This window comes from Ceratosolen solmsi, unplaced genomic scaffold, assembly GCF_000503995.2.
Source record: "Ceratosolen solmsi marchali unplaced genomic scaffold, CerSol_1.0 scaffold41, whole genome shotgun sequence".
NCBI classification, from domain to species: Eukaryota; Metazoa; Arthropoda; class Insecta; order Hymenoptera; family Agaonidae; genus Ceratosolen; species Ceratosolen solmsi.
This window is the reverse complement of record NW_011948424.1, coordinates 3,638,437-3,658,397: the sequence shown is the minus strand read 5'-3', so window position 1 is coordinate 3,658,397 and position 19,961 is coordinate 3,638,437. Positions and strand designations below refer to the sequence as shown.

Genomic DNA, 19,961 nt, shown 5'->3' with positions numbered 1-19,961 from the left:
AAAAAAAAAAAAAAAAAAAAAAAAAAAAAAAAAAAAACATTCATCGCTCATATTAAGAAAAGAAAAAGATTTATTGATAAAAATACACGTTGGATATAATTTTTCTTTATTTCTTGCCCATAAGATGTAGCGAGCAAATATTATAATCACCCAAGCAATAACGCTCTGTTTGAATATCATAATTTGTTTGTAAAATTTAAATTAAATAGTATTGCGATTTATGCTCAATGGTTGCATTAGAAACAACATATAATCGTGAAAATGGAATTTTAGGTTAGTTAAGAAAATAATAAAAGAAATAATAAAGGTGGGCACTAAATTCTAATCGTTTTTATATAATCGTATAAATGAGAAACAAGGAGAGAAAATTTTCGTTAAGCCGAAATCGGGAAACTGCACTGGAACTTCTAAGGCTCGGAGAAGTGGCGCAATTAGCTAACAGTCGCCTCACAACTTATCAAGGTTTCACAAGAAACAAGCATCTCTCTCACGTGGTTCAAGCCATATTTAACATATCGCAGTTCGTACGTTCATATTATTGATTAACTTTCCATTTCACTATGCAAGGATAACCTTATTATAAAATTAGGTTACACTGATTGGGAACAATTATTTTTTTCACTAATTTGAAAGTTCATTTAATACATTTGAAAGGGACTTGAGTTTATTGCACGTTCAATAAAGCTTTTTAACAACGACGTATCACTTACATATATGTAACAACAATAGTTTATAATAGTTGCGTATATTATATTAGAACATGTAAATTGGAATTTTTTTCTTCTCCTTTTTTTCTTTTTTATAAAATGGATAGTTACCATCTACGAGGCAACAGATTACACGTGTAATATATTTAATGGTTTAGGACAGTCGGGTAGTCTTAATTATCAAATAATACATATTTATTCATTTTACGATGAATTTGATTACAACTTGAATGTCACATGATCTTGAAAGTAATATTATAAGATTCGAGCAACAAAGGCACATCTGATAATTATGCAATATTGACAATTACATCGGAATTAAGGAGTTAACAAAAACAAAAACTAAAAAAAAAAAACAAACAAACAAACAAAAACAATAACAAAAATAAATGAAATAACAATAATTATTAGTAGTGATATGTAAAAATTTTCTCTTGTATTCTCTTAATTGAAATTACAAAATATCGAGCATATCTTTTTAAAATCTAATATATGCATTTATTTCGTTTCGTCGTCCCTAGGAAGCAGTCTTATTTCTTGCGGTTTTACTCTCTACGATACTCTTTGCTTTCTTCCAACTCTCCCACTCCTCATTCGCAAGCTTGATCACGAGTTGCATGGCTTTGGAAGCTTGTTCATTCAGCTTGCTTAATTGAATATCCGAGATCTTACCCTCAGTATTTAGAGCAACTTTTATCGATCCTTCAATTTTACGCGCCCACTTATTCCTCTGAATAGCAATTCCCATAGCGATTTTCTTCAATACATGAATAGTCGTTTTTTTATCATGATCGCTCGTTTTTATGTCCAGTTGAACACCATAAGTATCTTTAAATTTGATACCGTCGTGTGCTGCTATCGTGTATTCTCGTAACTTCCAAAATTTAACTATTGCTTGCGTTGATGATTTCCACCATTTCGATAATTTGACAGAGTAAATCTTGCCAACCTTAAGATTTAAAAATGAGTGTATGTTTCAAAAACTTTTATTATCACGAGAGTCCTGAAATTTAATAAGTTTATGCATAAAGCTCTGTCAAGGCATTGAGGACAAATACTGTCCTCGTTTTAACTATTCTTAAGATGTCGTTAAATGTTTTGCCAGTAATTTAACAGTTAATATATATATATATATATATAGTTATTATAAAAATGTAGCCACGCATGCACTGTAAAAGTAAAATAATCACAGGCACTTTTTTCAGCCTCTCTGACTCATTAATGTTTTTTCATTCTTTTTTTGCCTTCTGTATTATAATAACAGTGTTGTATACTACTTACGGGATAAACATTATTATTCGACTGATCCGTATAATATTATTACAATATGAATACTTACTTATATCGAGGTATATATATATATATATATATATATATATATATATAGCTTACAATAGTACGATATTATTGTAAAAAAAAAAAAAAAAACGTTAGTACATTACGCGTATATTTTTAAAGTACATCGAGAAACATTCAACAGAAGGAAATATTTTTAATGATAATTGCTCGATCTCTAATTGAATACGTAATTTTGCTTTCAAATTATGTGTTGTAAAATACAGTAAATAGTAAATATTGGAAAACAAATGCAATGTACATAAACTTTCTCACTGATTGCGAACAAAACAATTTATTATTATACTTTGAAAATATTCCTCAAATCTTCTTCTATTATACAACACTTATAATATAAAGTAGGAACGACGAATAAATGCACTAAATTACTAATTAAAACTATTTTGCCGTTTTAAATTTTACTTATACCAAAAATAATAATGTAAAGCTTCATCCCTTTTCAAAAATCACCACAAAAAATAAAGAGAGTCTATAAAACCGAAGCCATAGATATTACATTTGTAAAATCGTAAAATCGTTAATATCAATAAGTTATATAGTAAATTAATTTATATACTAATATATTAAAGTGATATTTCATTTAATAGAATGTAATTACTAGATTTTTAAAATTTTTTAGATTTTTTTATTTTTCTCTAGCACTTTAGACACAGTCGAAAATATTCAAAGAATTGATAGATCTTCTATTATTCATGATATTGTAATATCGTTGTAAGATCATATCGCTTATTAAAATTAATGCCAAACTACTGGTTAACCAGCAATTATTTTGGGAAAACATTATCTCAACGGATTATTGAAGCAATTAATGTTGGAGTAAATAAAAAGATTGTTATGGTACTACATTAATCTATGATAATTTGTGAAATTATGACATTATACGCATCTAAATTATCGAAATATTCAATGTTATACATGAAAGATCATATGACAAAACGTAATGTACAACATGCTGATGATTTGTAACACTTAATTTACTTCATAAAATATATATAATCTAATACTATAATAGAAAAAATATCTTAATGTAAATTGAAAATATTATGCAATATGATGATATTATGCGATGAATAGTAAATATTATGTAATGAACAGTATAATAAATTATGGTTTTTTTTTTTTATTTTTTTGCTTTTAACGGCTAATTTACTTGATAACGCGAGACATATTCTATTGCATAAATTGCAAAAAGAAGTATATGAAAACTGAAAATATTTGCATATACAACAAATAAAAAAAATATTTTTCAATAATTAAAATTCTGACACTACAGCATATATAAAAACAAATAATTATGTATGTGAGATTTTTTTAAATATGAAAAGATGTAACATTTTGTAGAAAATAAAAAGTAGTTTCACGAGGCGCTCCAAAGTATTATTTATTCATTAAAATTGATAAGCTGCTCTATATTTATTACTTATTTAAAGTTTTCGGTTTCTCTTTTTTTTTTTATTTTTCGACATTTTGCATATGGAGTTTCAATTAAAATATTCATTTCTAATAGTATGCATTCGCACGATCATAATTCCATTTTATCTCTTAATTTACCTCAAATCATTAAAAAAAAACATTTTAATACCCATTTTCTACTATTACCACCATTACTACATTATTATTATCGGCAATTTTTTATATCATTTTTATCATAAAAATGGATTCTAAGTTTACCGATTAGTCACATATATATTATAATATTATTTACAATATTATATTTTCAAGCGGCGCAGGTGTAGCATTAATTTACTTTTTCATTAATTATCCAAATTCAGTGTATTTTTATAAATTTATGTGAAATATAAATTTCGAATATGCAAACTACAATTACTGTATCTTTTTCTTATTTATATGATTAAATGTTAATTTTATTCAAACTATATTAACCAGTGAAAACTAAAATGTTTAGAATTATATAAAAACACAATATTATTGATATATGTGTGCGCGTGTGTGTGGGTGTGTGGGTGTGAAGCCACAATGAATTATTAATATAATATAATAGAGACTACTCATTTTTAAAACATAATAATATTAAAAATAAAAATCTTATTGTTTGTCTTAAAAATGTTAAAATCTTTGAATCATTATTACTTTAAATAACAGACTTCCTGAAGTAATTTTAATAATTCTGTTCTGAACTAGGATTAATCTTGATTAAACTGTTGTAATAAATTTCGATTTTTTTTTAAATTTCTTAATTAAATATCGTTATACATGTTATTAATAAATTGATAAAACGTACAGCACATCTCCTTTCTTTATTTTTCATCATATTCAATGAATTTTATTCGGGTTTGTCTGTTACATAGTAAGACTGTATGTCATACTTATACAGATCAATTGCAATTATTATACCAATAATTGCTCCGAAAACACTGTAGATATGAAATATTCTATAAATATCTTATTAAAAACAATTAATCACTTTTTCTTTTTCATTAATTTTATTTACGACTTTGAAATGTTTCGAAGACACTGATTATTTATAATAGCTGCTTTCCAACAGTCAATTCATCAACAGAATTTACAATGCAATATACTGAAATAATTATAAAACAGTCATCTCATATCGAAACAAATAATATAATCACAAAATATTTGTATCAATTTTAAACGCAATCTAATACTATTTTTAAGATACTATGAGTAAATAATTTCAAACGTTGATTCTACTGAAACTTATATAAAATTTTCTTATTTTTTAAATAGTAGTTAAAATGTATACCTTCACAATCTTAACTTTGTGTGGCTTCGACTAAAAGGAAAAAGAAAAATTATTATTAAAAAATATATATAATACAGAAAAACATAATTTATTATATTCTTATATAAAATATTATTAAAATGTCACACACACATATATATATATATATATATATATATATATATTATAATAAGAATTATTATTATTGCACAGCTACATTATTTATGGTTGAGATATAATGAAAATCGTTACTTTTCAAGAATCGGAAGAAATAAATATTTGAGTTTAAAAGAAAATAAATCTAATAGTAAATTAGTGAAATAGTAAAATAATTGATAATTTTTTAAATGGACTTGCAAAAAAAAATATATATATATGACTACAAACGTTAAAAATAGTTTAGAATTTATCAAAAACATCCTTTCAAATATTATATTAGAAAAAAATATAATTTTTACCATAAATGTAGATGATTTAATTAAAAAAGTTAAGATTAAAATTCAATCTATTTTTATTTATAATCTTTGAAGAATTAAAAATCTTTTAAAATTGGAATAGTTAAACATTTATTTACTAATTACCTTTAAGATGAAAATTAACTTTAATATCAATACAACTTGTAAAATATAATATAATTTTTAAATTCCACCAACAATAAATGTTAGATAAATTTGTATAACAAATTTATAGAAATTTTCAAAAATATTCAAATAATAATCGATATTTTTATATGTATTATCGTAATATTAAAGCTCTAAACAATTTTATTAAATAATTAATATTTACAATCGAATAAACATATTTACTTTAAATATTATAATATGTGAGATTTTTAATATAAGAGATTTTTATTATAATTTAAAAGAACATACCTCCTCATCTTCAGCTAAATTGATCAGATGTTGATCCTGGAAAGAAAATAATTACTATCAGTATTATGGTTTGCAATATAATACATATTTTAATGTAATATAAAATTTATAATTATAAGGAATAATTTGATGTGAAAAAATTTCAATTTGTTATATACAAAATTTATTGTTAAACCTCGTAGATGTTATGGGTCATTTTTTCTTAAATATATTATATAATATATTGTAATATGTGCTTACCACGTGGTCGTGTGAATCGTCGGTTTGCGTACCCTAAAATAAAAGTATTGGTTATCGATATTAGTACATCCAATATATTCTATATTCTCTTGTAATTCATACTTTAATTATTACTGCTTGTTATATAATTTAATATATTTTGATTTATTGTATAAAAATTTATTGTTAAAATTAGTAAGTATCATTCTCAATTTTTGCATCAACTATCATTTGTAACATTTATATTTTGTTATATTTACGTACTTCATCGCCGGGTGACTGACCCTGAAATATAAATAATAATTATTAATCTCAGTGTATGTAATGTAATATCATTTTTGTAGTTTGTTAATTAATTATCAATACAATAATTTTATTTAAAATATGCTACTTTATTATTAATTTTGTTTGTTTGTTTGTTTGTTTTTTTTTTTTCATTTTAAAAGCATGATTTTCAATCATTTTTCTAAACTAAATTCTAAAGAATTTATGTTTAATTGAATGTATTTACCTCATCGTTAGATGAATCGTCGATTGGCGTATTCTGTAATAAAAGCATTGATTATCGATAAAAGTAACTCTAATATAACATACAGCGTAATTCACATATGAATTATTACTGCACGTAATTTTATATAATAGATTTTAGTTTATGATTTAGTACTTTATTATTAAGATAAAATATAATATTTCCATTTTTTTTTCTTCAAACAACTATATAAAAATTTTTGTTTAATTATCATTATTTACCACTTCCTCGGTTGCGTCATCGATTGGCGTAATCTATAATAAAAATATAATAAGTTTTAATATTAGTAAATCTAATATATATATATATATATATGTGTGTGTGTATATATACTGTAAAACGTATATTAATCTTACTGCATGTAATTTTATTTATAAATATATTAATTTATTATTTGATGAATTATTGTAAAAACTTATTCCTAACTACCATCTAAAAAATTTAGATTTTATCTATTTACCTCTTCATTAGGTATGTCATCGCCTTCTGTATTCTAGAATAAAAATGATGATAATTGTTATTGGGATGTATCCAATATAATTATATTTGTATTGTAATTCATGCATTAATTATTGCAATTAATTTTATTATTTAATATTTTATTGTTTGATTAAAAAAAAAAATTATTTCAAACTATTTTCTCTTGACATTTATATTTTATTATATTTATTTACCTCTGTATCGGATGACTCATCAGATGGTGAATTCTAGAATAAAAGTGATGATTACGATTTGTACTTTATCTAATATAATATGTATTGTAATTAATCAATTAACGTTGCTGCACATAATATTATTTAATATATATTCATTTATTACTTAGTAATTTATTGTTCAGCTTAATAAACTAAATTTCAAATTTTATTTTGAACTACTACGTAAAAAACTTATAATTTATTATATTCATTTACCTCTTCGTTAGGTGATTCGTCGATTTCCGTATTCTAGAATAATAATCGTGATTATCACTATTAGTGTCTGTGTAATACACATTGTATTGTAACTAAAACTTTAATTGTAAGTAATTTCACTATGTAATAATTTATTGCTAAATTAAAAAAGTATCATTTTGAATATTTTTACTTAATCAAATTCTATAACGTATATATTGTATTATATTTTTTTACCTCTTCATCAGATGGTTCATCAGCTGATAAATTCTAAAATAAAGGAGATAATTAATATTAGTTTATCTAATTTAATATATATATATGTATGTATTACAAATTTGATTTAATCTTGATCACTTATAAATTTAATTTATTAGTAGGGTTTAATTATTGTAAAGAAATTTATTAATCGTCCAAATAAATATCATTTGGATAATATGTCATTATTTAACTGTGATCTATAAGATTTATGTTTAGATTTATATTTACTTACCTCATTACTATAAGGATAGAAATACTCCAAAGTCTGGAATAAAATTAATTATAAATAGTATGTCTAATGAAATTTAACGTACAATGTAAATTTATTCTTAAATTAATGTTATACCGAATTTTATTTGATGCATTTAATTTTGTTACATAAAAATGTAGTGCTCATGTTAACGATTATTATTCCTAATTTGTTCTTTATTATATTCTACAACTTTCATATTACGATATATTTATAAATAACATTCAATTTTAATAATAATTTAATATATTGTTTTTATAAATAAATATTTTGAATGCGGTTATACAGTCAATGATATAGCATAACAAAAGCTAAGGAATTTTCTTTATGTTAACTTTTTTCATATTTGTTACTTTAAACATAAAAAGTAAATAAAAATAGCTAAAGTAAATATTATTCTTAATATATTTGGAATTACATCAGCTGACCTTATAATTCCTAATAGTGAAAAATATTATAAACACATAAACTTACGGGTATTATTACTATCTGAACTATAAATCTCAGAAATATATATTCTTGAAATTTAAAATACTAATGCAATACTATTGTGATTATATTCTAAGTAATGGAAAATTACAATTTTGTACTAAAATAGGAAATATTTCAGTGTTTGTGTTTGATTTTTTTTTTCTATATACAAGTTTAATGATGAATTTTTAATAGAAATAATTTGTAATTGAAATAAAAATATACATAAGTACTTAAATACGTGAGTATTTGGTAAATTTTTAATAAAATATATATAAATATAATGGACAAATATTACCTCGGGTAGATTGCCTTTTTGTTCCTGCAAGTAAGATACAATATAAATCAGTTTTAATCAATCAATAAAACCTTTATTTATAATTTTTATTATTATAAAATATTTTAATAAACAATCATATATTTAATACGAATATTTATTACAAATATAATATAATTACTGACTTGGAGAATAGATTTAATAAAATTTTAACGGTTAAAAAGTTTTTGACTATTACCTTTAATACATATGCCACACCAGTTAATCTAGCCTAAAACAATAAACATGAGTATAAATAATAATACGTAAGCATATATAAATTACATATTTACATTTAACTATTTGTATAGTGCAAAATAAAATTGCATAGCGTTTTGCATAAATAAAATTTATTTGGCAACTAAATTTGGAGAATAATAATTAATTTTATATTTAAATAATTTATAATTATGGATCTATAACAAATGTAAAATTATACTAAAATAATTAGAATTCAAAAAATTTATTTTTTATCACTTCTAAATATTTCAAATTAATCATTTTCAATACGGTTATGAAAATATTGATATTATGTAACTAATGATCTATAGAATTTTACAATTTTATCTTACATTGTATTTTCTATTGAAATTAAAAAGTACTAATACAAAACAATCAAATTAATTTATAATTATAACAGACAAACGATTTGATAAAATATATTAGACAGTCTAAACAATGAAATTTGAAAATAAAATTTAGCAACTATAATTAAGAGCTTACATGCCTAATTATTTTAATTAATCTAATTAAAATATAAATAATATTGATTAATAATTTTAGTTACCTTTCCTTTTCCACCAGATTTACGGGCCTGAAAATTGTTATATTCATCAATCTCAATTAATGGCAAATAATGATATTGATACTATCAATCTTTAACTTCTTACATTATACTAATTGGATATCACGTTTTACAAATATGACATTTAAATGTTTATTATGTTAACGAAACATTAATGAAATATTATGTTTAAAACAATTTGTAATATTGAAACTTATTCTAGATATTCGAATATTTTTAAATATGAAATTTTTATAAAAAATTATTAATGAAAAATTTTATTTTTTATAGTTTAAAATTTATGAGAAAATAATTATATAAAAATTATGGAGAAATTTTAACGATAGTTTAAATGAAAATTAATATATACAAATTAGAATTTTATATTGAAACTATTAATAGAAGGGAATAAATTTGCTATATACATTACTAAGTATTATTTTAATGAATTTACTAAATAAAATTTTAAATCATTACCTTTACTGAGTAGACCACTCCCGTTATTTTTTTCTAAACAATTAATGTAAATGCATATATTATTACATATACTAATTATAAGTTTAATGAATTATTAATTATTTTATTTACTATATATATATATATATATATATATATATATATATAAATGTAACAAAACATATAATTAGTGCAATCATGATTATTTCGATTGAACTATTAGAATAAGATCTTTAACTTTTCTATATAATAAAAGTTAATTTTCTTTATTATATTTAATATTAAAATACCTAATTTTATTAAACGACATTTTTAGAACTTGAAGTTAAAACAAAATTAAAATTATGAACTCGTTATTATTTATAATGTTTAATGTAGTAATCATCATAGCGATTAATATTAAACTAGTGAAAAAAAAATTTAAATATCCATTCGTTATTAAACAATATTTTCCATAAATATTCAATTCGTCTGTTACTTAATTTTATATTATTTAAAAAAGTATATATTACATTCTGTGAAATAATTATGAGTAAATATTCATTTTTTCATGTTTAACACAGGCTTATATATATATATATATATATATATGCACATAAATTTATATGAATAAACTTGAGTTAAACATGAAAAAATGAATGCTCTAAAACTATATTTTTTTAAAATTATCAAATGACATATATATAATATATAGATAAAATATATACATAAATATATATTATATAAAAAAAATTTTGTGTTACCTTACGATCGTCGCCATCTGACTTTTTCTGAAAAAATTTTAACAACAGTTTGTAAAAATAGAGAAATTAATTATTTATTAAATTAATATACTATATAATATAATTATATTATTTTCATTCTTCGGATATTATACATTAATCTAATATTATATCTAATATTATAATTGTATGATTCGAAGTATTTCTAAAAATATGCAATTATTTAATTTAATTGAATTGAATCGATGAATAAAAAGTATTTTAATAATCAAATACAATAAAAAGTTTGTCTTGTCAAAAACTTTTAAACACATTCAAAATTATTTTAAACGCTCTATTGGCTATACGCTATACACCTTCATTGAAGTTAAGAAATAATTAAATATTGTTATCCTTTTATTCGTTTTCTAAAAATCTAAAAATGATTTTGGAATATCTATTATCGTTGGTATATCGAATATCATGCAAATACGTTAGAAAATCACGTAGATACTAATGCCCACGACTCGTTCGATTTCCAATCAAATTTGAACCGCTACTTGTCGAAATATCAATAACCAATACAGGAATCATTAATGAAACTCGCCAATTAGCATGTATTATCGGTAATTAGTACCAAAGTGGAAACGTGAAATGATCGAGTAATTGAAATGAGATTTTTCGCGACGCCACTGAAATGCCAAATCGTGGGGATCATAAAAACAATGATGATTAGACTCGGAAAGATAAATTTGAAAGGAAAGAGTATATAAAATAACTAGGATACTGTGCCAAATAAATCATCTGAACGAAAAACCCAAAGTACCCACGAAAAATCGTCCGGTCGGCGATACAATGAAACGCTCGGAGGAACATATAATCACATGATGAACACGAATTGGGAAATCGAAATCCTCAAATCATTCGTTTCTTCTAATGAGCCAATAAATACAGAATTTATATTCCCTTCGTGTCTTATTTATTTATATTACAATACGAGTTTATATTTTAAGAGACCTCAAGTCGAGAATAACGCGATTACCAAAAACTTAATATTCACTTGCATAGTCAATACAAAATCTCATTTTTATAATTCGCATCGCGAATATGCTTTTTTATTGTACGTTTCGTTATTATATTTATTATATGTAAATTGTTTTTATCTTTGTAATTGTTATAAAGGACTTGAGGGGATATTCTTTGTTAACAATGTACATTAAGTATAATTAATATAATTTATAAGTATTACGTAATTACCTTTCTAGAGAATAAGTGGCTATTTAGTTTAATCTGAAATAGACACAATGTATTTTAATTTCAATAAATCATCTGCAATGATACAATTATTTTCATTATTTGCAAAAAAATTCGAATACAAATAAATTTGTTTATTTAAAAAATAATTACAGTAAATATGAGATTTTCAATATAATTTAACCGACATACACTTTTATTTATATTAATATATAAGTATTTTTATCGTAAATGTATCTAAATTTATATATTATACGTGCATATAGTTTATAGGCTTTCTGAAATAATCGATTATATTTATTAAGATATATTATCATACGTTCTGTTGATTATATTATGAGTAATTTATTTAAAAAATATATAAAAAAATTCGAAAACCTATTCAAATAATTCTGTATACATAACAAGGTGCATTTTATTTGTAATCAGCTTCATATATATAAATGCAAGATATAACTTTCCGACAAATAATAAAATATATGATCAATATCATATATGCAATATATAAATCTACATAGTAAGAATAATTTTTAATAATAATTCAGATCCAATAATAATGTGAAAGTATATAATTTTTTAATGTATTTGAAATTTTCATCAAATTTAACGGGTAAGATAGTATTTTATTTACCTTATCGGTATCTCCATCACTCTTTTTCTGTAATACATATAACACAAATGAATATTGATATAAATTATGCTTGTCTTTAATACTAGAATTCAAAACACATTACTATGAAATATATGTGTGTTTCCCTAAATTACTAAAAACTCTTTCTAACGACTGAAATTTATTTAAAAATTTAATAATTGCAAAGAATATGTATTTAACAATAAAACATATTTCTAATACCAAAGAAGTATATTTCGTAGACAGTCCAAACAAATAGATTTAGTATCATGAATGACACTATGGTTGAGATAATCTTAAAAAGAAATTAACTGAACTTTAAATTATTACCTTAAAATTGTACGAAATGCCAGATACTTGAGTCTAAAAACAGTAATAATATACATAAATATTAACAATGATTTGCATGCCATTTTAATTGTAATTATTGGTGTTTAGTAATCATGTATTATTTGAATTTCGTATAATAATAAAATTGATTGCTTAAAAGCAATATTGTACATATGAAAATTCAAGTCAAATTCAAAAAAAAAATTTCAATTATACTACAAAATATTTATTACAAAATTGTGATTTTAATAGCCATGTTATTTAATAAATAAAAACTATAATAAAATTAATAAAATAAAATAGAAATTTATAAATTCATCTATCGTTAATTATAAAACCACAACTTTTAATTAGTGATATTAACAATTAATTACTTTTTATGGTTTTTCGTGAGATTTATTAAATATAACATAATAATATTCTTTCCGTTCAAAAAATTTAATATAAAACTTTCGAAATAAATATTTGTAAGCTTTGAAATATTATAAATTATATATAAGAAATAAAAATTTATTGTCAAAATATTTTAGAGCTATAAACCCTTCTGATATTTCAAATGTTTTATAAATGTGTCAAAATAATATAAATATGTTAAAAGAATATTGCTATTACCTTTGCTTTGTCTTCTTCATTTTTGTTCTGGAACAAATATGCAATAAATAATTACGCATATAAAAACAACAAATAACCATAGCCATTTCTAATTTTCAAATAAAAACATTCTTAACTATATAATTCTTAATAAAATAATTTAAATATGCAGAATCATCATTGACTAATAATAACAACTTATAATTTTCATTAAAAAATTTTCGTTTGTAATTTAATTATAACTATTAATGAAAATTTACATTTTCTAAGATATTATAATTTGTGTTGTAAATTTAATTCATAAAATTTTCTTTTTATACTTAGAATATGATTTATGTTAGTAAATTTATGTTACTGAATTGGAATAAATCAATATAATATGCGCAAAAAAGCATTGGAAATAATTATATTATTACCTTTATGGAATATACAAGACCAGATATTTTATTCTAAAACAATAATAATATATCTGAAGATTAATGACATTTATTACAATAAAATTTCATATTACGTTAATTAACTATTCAAAATATTATTCAATACTATTTTAAAGAATTATAAACTAACTTATATTTTATTTTATTAATTTTGAATAATCATTAATTATATATCCATTATTAATCATTTTAACACCAAATTTTAATATATTTATATTATTTACCATAAGGAATTTTATGTTTAATAAATCCAAAATTATTGAACATTTATGGTTTTGATATTTTTAATTATTCTAGTTTATTTTCAATAATGAAATTATACGACATTTTAATATAATAAAAACAATATTTAAGTAGAAGTTTAACAAAAGCATGAACTTAATATTATAATTTAAAATATAATATTATTTATCATATAAATATATCAAAAATATTTAAGATGTAAAACTAATGAAATCATAACGATAAAATAATTAAATAAAATAGTATAATTTAATAATTTTCAATTGTATATTTAAACTATATATATGAACTCATTAAATTACCTTTAATCGATCGCCTATTTTCTCATTCTGAAACAAATATATGAAGTATGTACATTTTATTCTATATATATATATATATATATATATATATATATATTTATAATTATATTTATTTATTATTATAATTGTAATTTATGAAAAACAACATAATTATATAATATTAACAAATTTGAGAAAGATTTCATAATTCTCAATACTAGACAAATGAACAACATTTTTATTTGAAACGCTTCGAACTTTTTTCATTATTTTAAATAATGTTAAAATTTTGTTCAATGGAATATTTATTTTTATAATAATTATTAAGATTTCAAATATTTTCAATACAATTAACAAATATTATCATATATTATATTGGAAAGTATATTATAAAGTAATTTATAATATAGATATTACATTAAAATATTCGAAGAAATATAAATCTGTAATATTATATATTTCATAATATTCATTGAAAATAGTTTTTAAATATAAATTTTTTTAAATAAATTTGGTCGAATATATACAATTATTTCTATAGTGAACTTTAAATACTTTCTGAGTCGTCAAAAAAATAAAAACTTAAGTAATGAAACTTGGACGAAACTATATTATATAGCGGTTAAACTCTTTTTATATATTAAGAAAATAATCGTAAATTATTAATTACCAGTATGGAATGAAGTGCCGCTTTAAATTTATTCTGAAAAAATTGAAATACATTTGAAAAATTGTAATTTACAGTTCATTGGAAATTGAATTATTATAATAATTAATTTTATTCTTATATCTGTTTAATATATATTTACTTCAAAATATAATAACAACTCTGAGGACAAATAAAACATTGATTATTATAATATTATTTATAGATTATTATAATAAGCTCGTGATTAATAAATGGTCTTTTTTTTGTCGTTAATGTGCGTTTACTATTAGAATAATAGAATAATACATTCTATTATTGATAAGTGTAATAAGCACTTATTTCAAATTAATAATAATTATTAAATTACTGAAACATATTAATTGAAATTCATAACTTATAGAAAATCAGTAATAATTAAAAATTGTTTATACTACCTTTTGATTGTTACCGTCATACTTATTCTGAAATAACAACAGCATAAATTAATAGTTAATTCAACATAATTGTTCATATACATATATAATTTATAAATGAATTTTAGTGTGTGAATTATTTATATATAAACTTCTTCATATAATTCAAATTAAACAAATTATATTAATAAACTAAATCATGATCAATGCTCATAACATAAACTTTCATAAATAAATAATATTTAATGACTTTGGCATTCGCTGCTTTATTTAAATGATATTAAAGTATAGAACATTATTCTAATAAACAACAATAAATATGCTTTGTTTGAAAAAAATTTTATACCTTAAATTGTTTAATTTATAAACCTATTCTGATTTAAATTTTAATTATAAGGTGAATTGAATTTATATCTAAGTATTTAATTCTATATTATATCTCCTTTTTTTTAATATATCCGTCATTTCTTTATTAAATTAATATATTTCTTTTCATTAATGAAATGGAAAAACAAATTTAAATATAACAAAAAACAAACCTTTCCAGCGAACAAAATGGTCTTCTTATTAATCTGAAACAGAGATAATATTTAAATAGGAGTACCACTGACGATCTAAATATTTATAAGTATATTAGTTTATTATTATAAAAGCAATTTTTTACAATTAATTAATTTTCTATAATTATATTAGAATAATTGTTTGCAATAATATTAATTTTTACAATATATTTGTGCAATGGTAATGCAGATGTATGTAAATGGAGAAAGCTTGATATAACATATTACAGCAACGATTGATGCTTATTTTGTTAGAAAAATTAAAATACAATACTTCAACTAAAAAATTATCTGTGTAAGTTGTAAATTAAGCATTGTTATAAATTTCAGTAAGGTTATTTTTATTTTACTAATGACTCAACCTCCGGATTTCTCAAATTATGATGTGATTATTATGAATTACGTGATTGCTTGAATAATATTGGATAATAAAAAAGAAAATTACAAATAAATTAGACTTATATATATATATATATATATATATATATATATGTATAATATTAATAAATCTGTCCTAATTGAACATGTTTTCACTTACCTTTAATGCATCAGGGGATATTTTTCTCTGTAACATAGAAAAATTGCATCAATGCACGTATTGTAAAAAATTATTGATGATTCACTTAAAAAAATTACAGATTTCGAAGTGACTTTTTATAGTTCAATATTACGTAAAGAATAATTGACTTATTTAAGTGACCTTTCAAATAAATATTTTATTTTTTAGTTCATTATTCACATTATTCATGAGAAATTTTTAAACATTGAAAATGAAATTCTCGACAAATATAAACATTTGCATATGCCGTATTTATAGCGAATTTCAAATTACATAACTTATGCAAACTTTTTATTCAATTATTAAACATGAATGTTTCTAATTTGCATATTTAACTAAGCCATTAAAAGTATTCTAATAAAATTTGTTTATACATTTTTTAACGTTATTCCAAATACTTTATTGATCTCAGTAATTTACAGGACCTATTTACGAGTTTAATGAAATTATTTAAGGAGCATAATATATTATATTATTTTAAATTATTCGAAGTATAACAGCTTATTCTCCTTTTCATAATACTGTTAGAATAAGATTAATTGTTTCAATGTAAATATTCAATTATATTGTGAAAAAAAAATAGAATGTTTATAAGGAATTATAATAATTACCTTTACATAATACGCAGCGCCAGAAACTTTATTCTGAAATAATAATAATAAGTACATATAATAATAAGAACATATTTATTGTATTTAAACATTGTACTAAAATAATATTTCTTATGACTAATTTTTTTTTAATTTATCAATGATACAATTAATAATATTAAGAAAATCTTTCAAAATTGATCTATTTTCATAAATTTTAAGGCCGTGTTGTTTATAATAAAATATTTTGCCTATTCGATATACTAAAGAACTTCCACATTATAATCATTACTATATAATAAGTATTACTTACTATCATGAAAGATTATCAAGCCATAAAATAGATTCTATCATAAAATATCTATTACCTTTTCATCGCTGCCAATTATTTTATCCTGAAACAAATATATTAGGTATAAATATTAATATATTCAAATCATTCGGTTTATTTATTATTTATCCATACTAAACACTACATAAATAACACTGCATGTAATAAATTTTAACTTATTAAATAATCATTTATCATATAATTGGAACACTATAACAATACGAAGTTTTGTTTATTTAGTTATTAAAAATACTTGAAGTTTTTATCAATAAATATATAAAAAGATTTATTTAATCATTAAGCAATCAATCGATAATCAATGCTTAATAATATATTTTATAATATATATTTCGGAGGTATGCCCGACATTGTAATTCAAACTTTTTAATTCTTTTATATTGTCATTCACTTGAATTTAAATAAAACAGTTACTCAAATCAAATAAATTAATATTATTTCATTTTGTTTATAAAAAATATAACTTAAAGATATCATTAAATTTATTCAATAATTAAATGTTTGGCCTTAAGAAGTAAAATAACAATATAAACATTATTTAAATAAATTATCCTATTAATACAGAAATGTTTCAATTTAATAAAATTAATATAATATTAATAAATAATTACCCTTTTAGAAGCAAAACCTGCAACAAATTTATCCTGAAATAGTAATAATAAGTCAAATAAAAATTAATTTATATTCAACAGCGACATTTTTCATTAATATTTTAGTCTTTAGAAAGTCGATAGAAAATATTTTATCATTGTTTATTTTATTATACAAAAGAATAATCTCGTTTAATTAAAATTATATATATCAGTAATGAATTATTGATTAAAAATGTTATTAATTTGCTATTCCAGAAGTTTTATCCAATGATTTATTATGATTTGATATGATTTTTAGACTTTGTAACAGAATCATGTCAAATCTAATCCACGCTAATATGCCACGAAATAGTTTTAACTATCTAAAGAATTATTCTACATATGATTTACTAAAGTAAATTAAATTCACTAAAATAAATCAAACGAATATACGTTTATGTGTGACAAAAGAATTTAAATGATTTTAGTTTAAAGTCGGGTAGTATATTTTCATATAATTTTTAGTCTAAAATATGTAGTTTCAAAAATGAACAATTTTTAACATGTATAAACATTCAAGAAAGAAAAACGTTTTCACGTTTTTCATACGTTAGAGTATTTACATAGAAAAATTTACATGAAATTAAAATAAAGTATTAACTTACTATGAAAATATTAAATAGAGATAAAGTATATACGTATACTAAAATGACCGTGAAAGTCTTCACGTATAATATATATTTATAATATTTAGTATATAATTAAAAATAAACAATAAACAATTTATTTTCTTGAACTAATTGTTAACTTATTACATGAACAAGCTTTGAAAAATTCTTTTTTGATTAATAGAACGTAAGAAATATGTTCGTTAAAATATTAAATATAATATATTTTATCTGTTACCTCGTGTTCATCATCCGATGTGTTTTTCTGAAAATAAATTGTTAAAAACAATTGATATAGTACAATTTTAAATACAAACAATATATTCTTTAAATGTATTATCGATCATAAAATTATTACCTCTTCTGCAGCCAATGCGCCAGCTGATTTAATCTGTCGAGAAAAATTATAGATAAATATAGTGAAATGGTGTTTCTATATTATTGTATTATTAAAAAAGCAATTCCAATATAATTACTAAGTATTTAAATATTATATATTAAACATAAAGTAAATTATAAATTGTTTTCAAACTTATGTTATAAAATTCTTTAAATTGATTAATGTAACGAATTGTAGGTAATTAAAATAAAATTTACATTGACTATAAACAAAATATTAAAAGCTTTATTACCTGATATTTCTGAGGTTCATCGGGTGATGAATCCTGAAAAATATATGACAGTGAAACTATTAATAATGCCTAAAATTTCTTCTTTGTTTTTCTTTTTTTTTATTAGAATAATAAAAATCTCATTATCGTAATATTTTCTTTGTTAATATTTCCTACGAACTTAGGTTATAGACGATGATTTAAAATTATTTAATATATAGGCTTGTTACACAATAAAAGCTGTAATTGTGAAAAATGAATAGTTCAAAAATATTTTGTTTAAATATATCGTTTTAAATAGTGAGATGTTTTATTATATTTTCAAATTAATTAAATATATTTAAAATTATTACATCTTGATAAGACGCCTTGCCCAGAGATCTTATCTAAAAAAGCAATTAATTTGTGCATTAATATCTTTCATTGTTATATTTCATTTTCTGGATTACATATTTTATAAAAAACTATAGATAAAAATATTATAATAAAAATAATACATAAAAGAATAATATAAAACTAAGATATTTCAAATATTTACTTTGTTTATATTTTTAATATTTTATATTTTGAAAATTTTGTTTTTATAATTCTATTATAATTACTGAATAAAATTAAATTAATAGTTTGATAAATAACGGTATATGAATATAAATATATATATATATATATTAAATGTAGATTAAATGTTACCAATAGTTGTTTTCCGC

At 20.9% G+C, this 19,961-nt stretch overlaps 1 protein-coding gene and 4 long non-coding RNA genes across 5 annotated transcripts; all 5 read right to left on the bottom strand.

The window, feature by feature from the left end:
- Window positions 1-4,506: 4,506 nt before the first annotated feature.
- LOC105362530 (uncharacterized) lies at window positions 4,507-5,708 on the bottom strand. Its single transcript, XR_912887.1, has 3 exons — window positions 5,640-5,708; window positions 4,789-4,818; window positions 4,507-4,602 (listed from the first exon to the last, which is right to left on the bottom strand). It is a non-coding gene; the product is annotated as an uncharacterized LOC105362530 (long non-coding RNA).
- A 900-nt stretch (window positions 5,709-6,608) lies between these two features.
- LOC105362531 (uncharacterized) lies at window positions 6,609-7,551 on the bottom strand. Its single transcript, XR_912888.1, has 5 exons — window positions 7,515-7,551; window positions 7,299-7,331; window positions 7,062-7,094; window positions 6,848-6,880; window positions 6,609-6,641 (listed from the first exon to the last, which is right to left on the bottom strand). It is a non-coding gene; the product is annotated as an uncharacterized LOC105362531 (long non-coding RNA).
- A 169-nt stretch (window positions 7,552-7,720) lies between these two features.
- On the bottom strand, window positions 7,721-14,519 carry LOC105362711 (uncharacterized). Its single transcript, XM_011500197.1, has 14 exons — window positions 14,502-14,519; window positions 14,305-14,331; window positions 13,739-13,771; window positions 13,344-13,370; window positions 12,732-12,764; window positions 12,402-12,428; window positions 11,774-11,806; window positions 10,559-10,585; window positions 9,837-9,869; window positions 9,363-9,389; window positions 8,775-8,807; window positions 8,558-8,581; window positions 7,771-7,803; window positions 7,721-7,735 (listed from the first exon to the last, which is right to left on the bottom strand). The coding sequence occupies exons 1-14, from the start codon at window positions 14,517-14,519 to the stop codon at window positions 7,721-7,723; spliced, it is 390 nt and encodes a 129-aa protein (XP_011498499.1).
- A 434-nt stretch (window positions 14,520-14,953) lies between these two features.
- Window positions 14,954-17,110, bottom strand: LOC105362532 (uncharacterized). Its single transcript, XR_912889.1, has 5 exons — window positions 17,076-17,110; window positions 16,444-16,470; window positions 15,885-15,917; window positions 15,367-15,393; window positions 14,954-14,986 (listed from the first exon to the last, which is right to left on the bottom strand). It is a non-coding gene; the product is annotated as an uncharacterized LOC105362532 (long non-coding RNA).
- Window positions 17,111-18,880: 1,770 nt separating this feature from the next.
- On the bottom strand, window positions 18,881-19,331 carry LOC105362533 (uncharacterized). Its single transcript, XR_912890.1, has 3 exons — window positions 19,276-19,331; window positions 19,002-19,034; window positions 18,881-18,908 (listed from the first exon to the last, which is right to left on the bottom strand). It is a non-coding gene; the product is annotated as an uncharacterized LOC105362533 (long non-coding RNA).
- Between the last annotated feature and the right edge of the window lie 630 nt (window positions 19,332-19,961).

Bases quoted from the DNA above. Each gene is read 5' to 3' on its own strand.
- LOC105362711 (XM_011500197.1), bottom strand. The intron at 12,765-13,343 runs GTAATAGCAATA...TACTGTTTTTAG, and splicing joins ATGAAGAAGACAAAGCAAAG to ACTCAAGTATCTGGCATTTC. The intron at 8,808-9,362 runs GTAACTAAAATT...TTATTGTTTTAG, and splicing joins AATCTGGTGGAAAAGGAAAG to GCTAGATTAACTGGTGTGGC.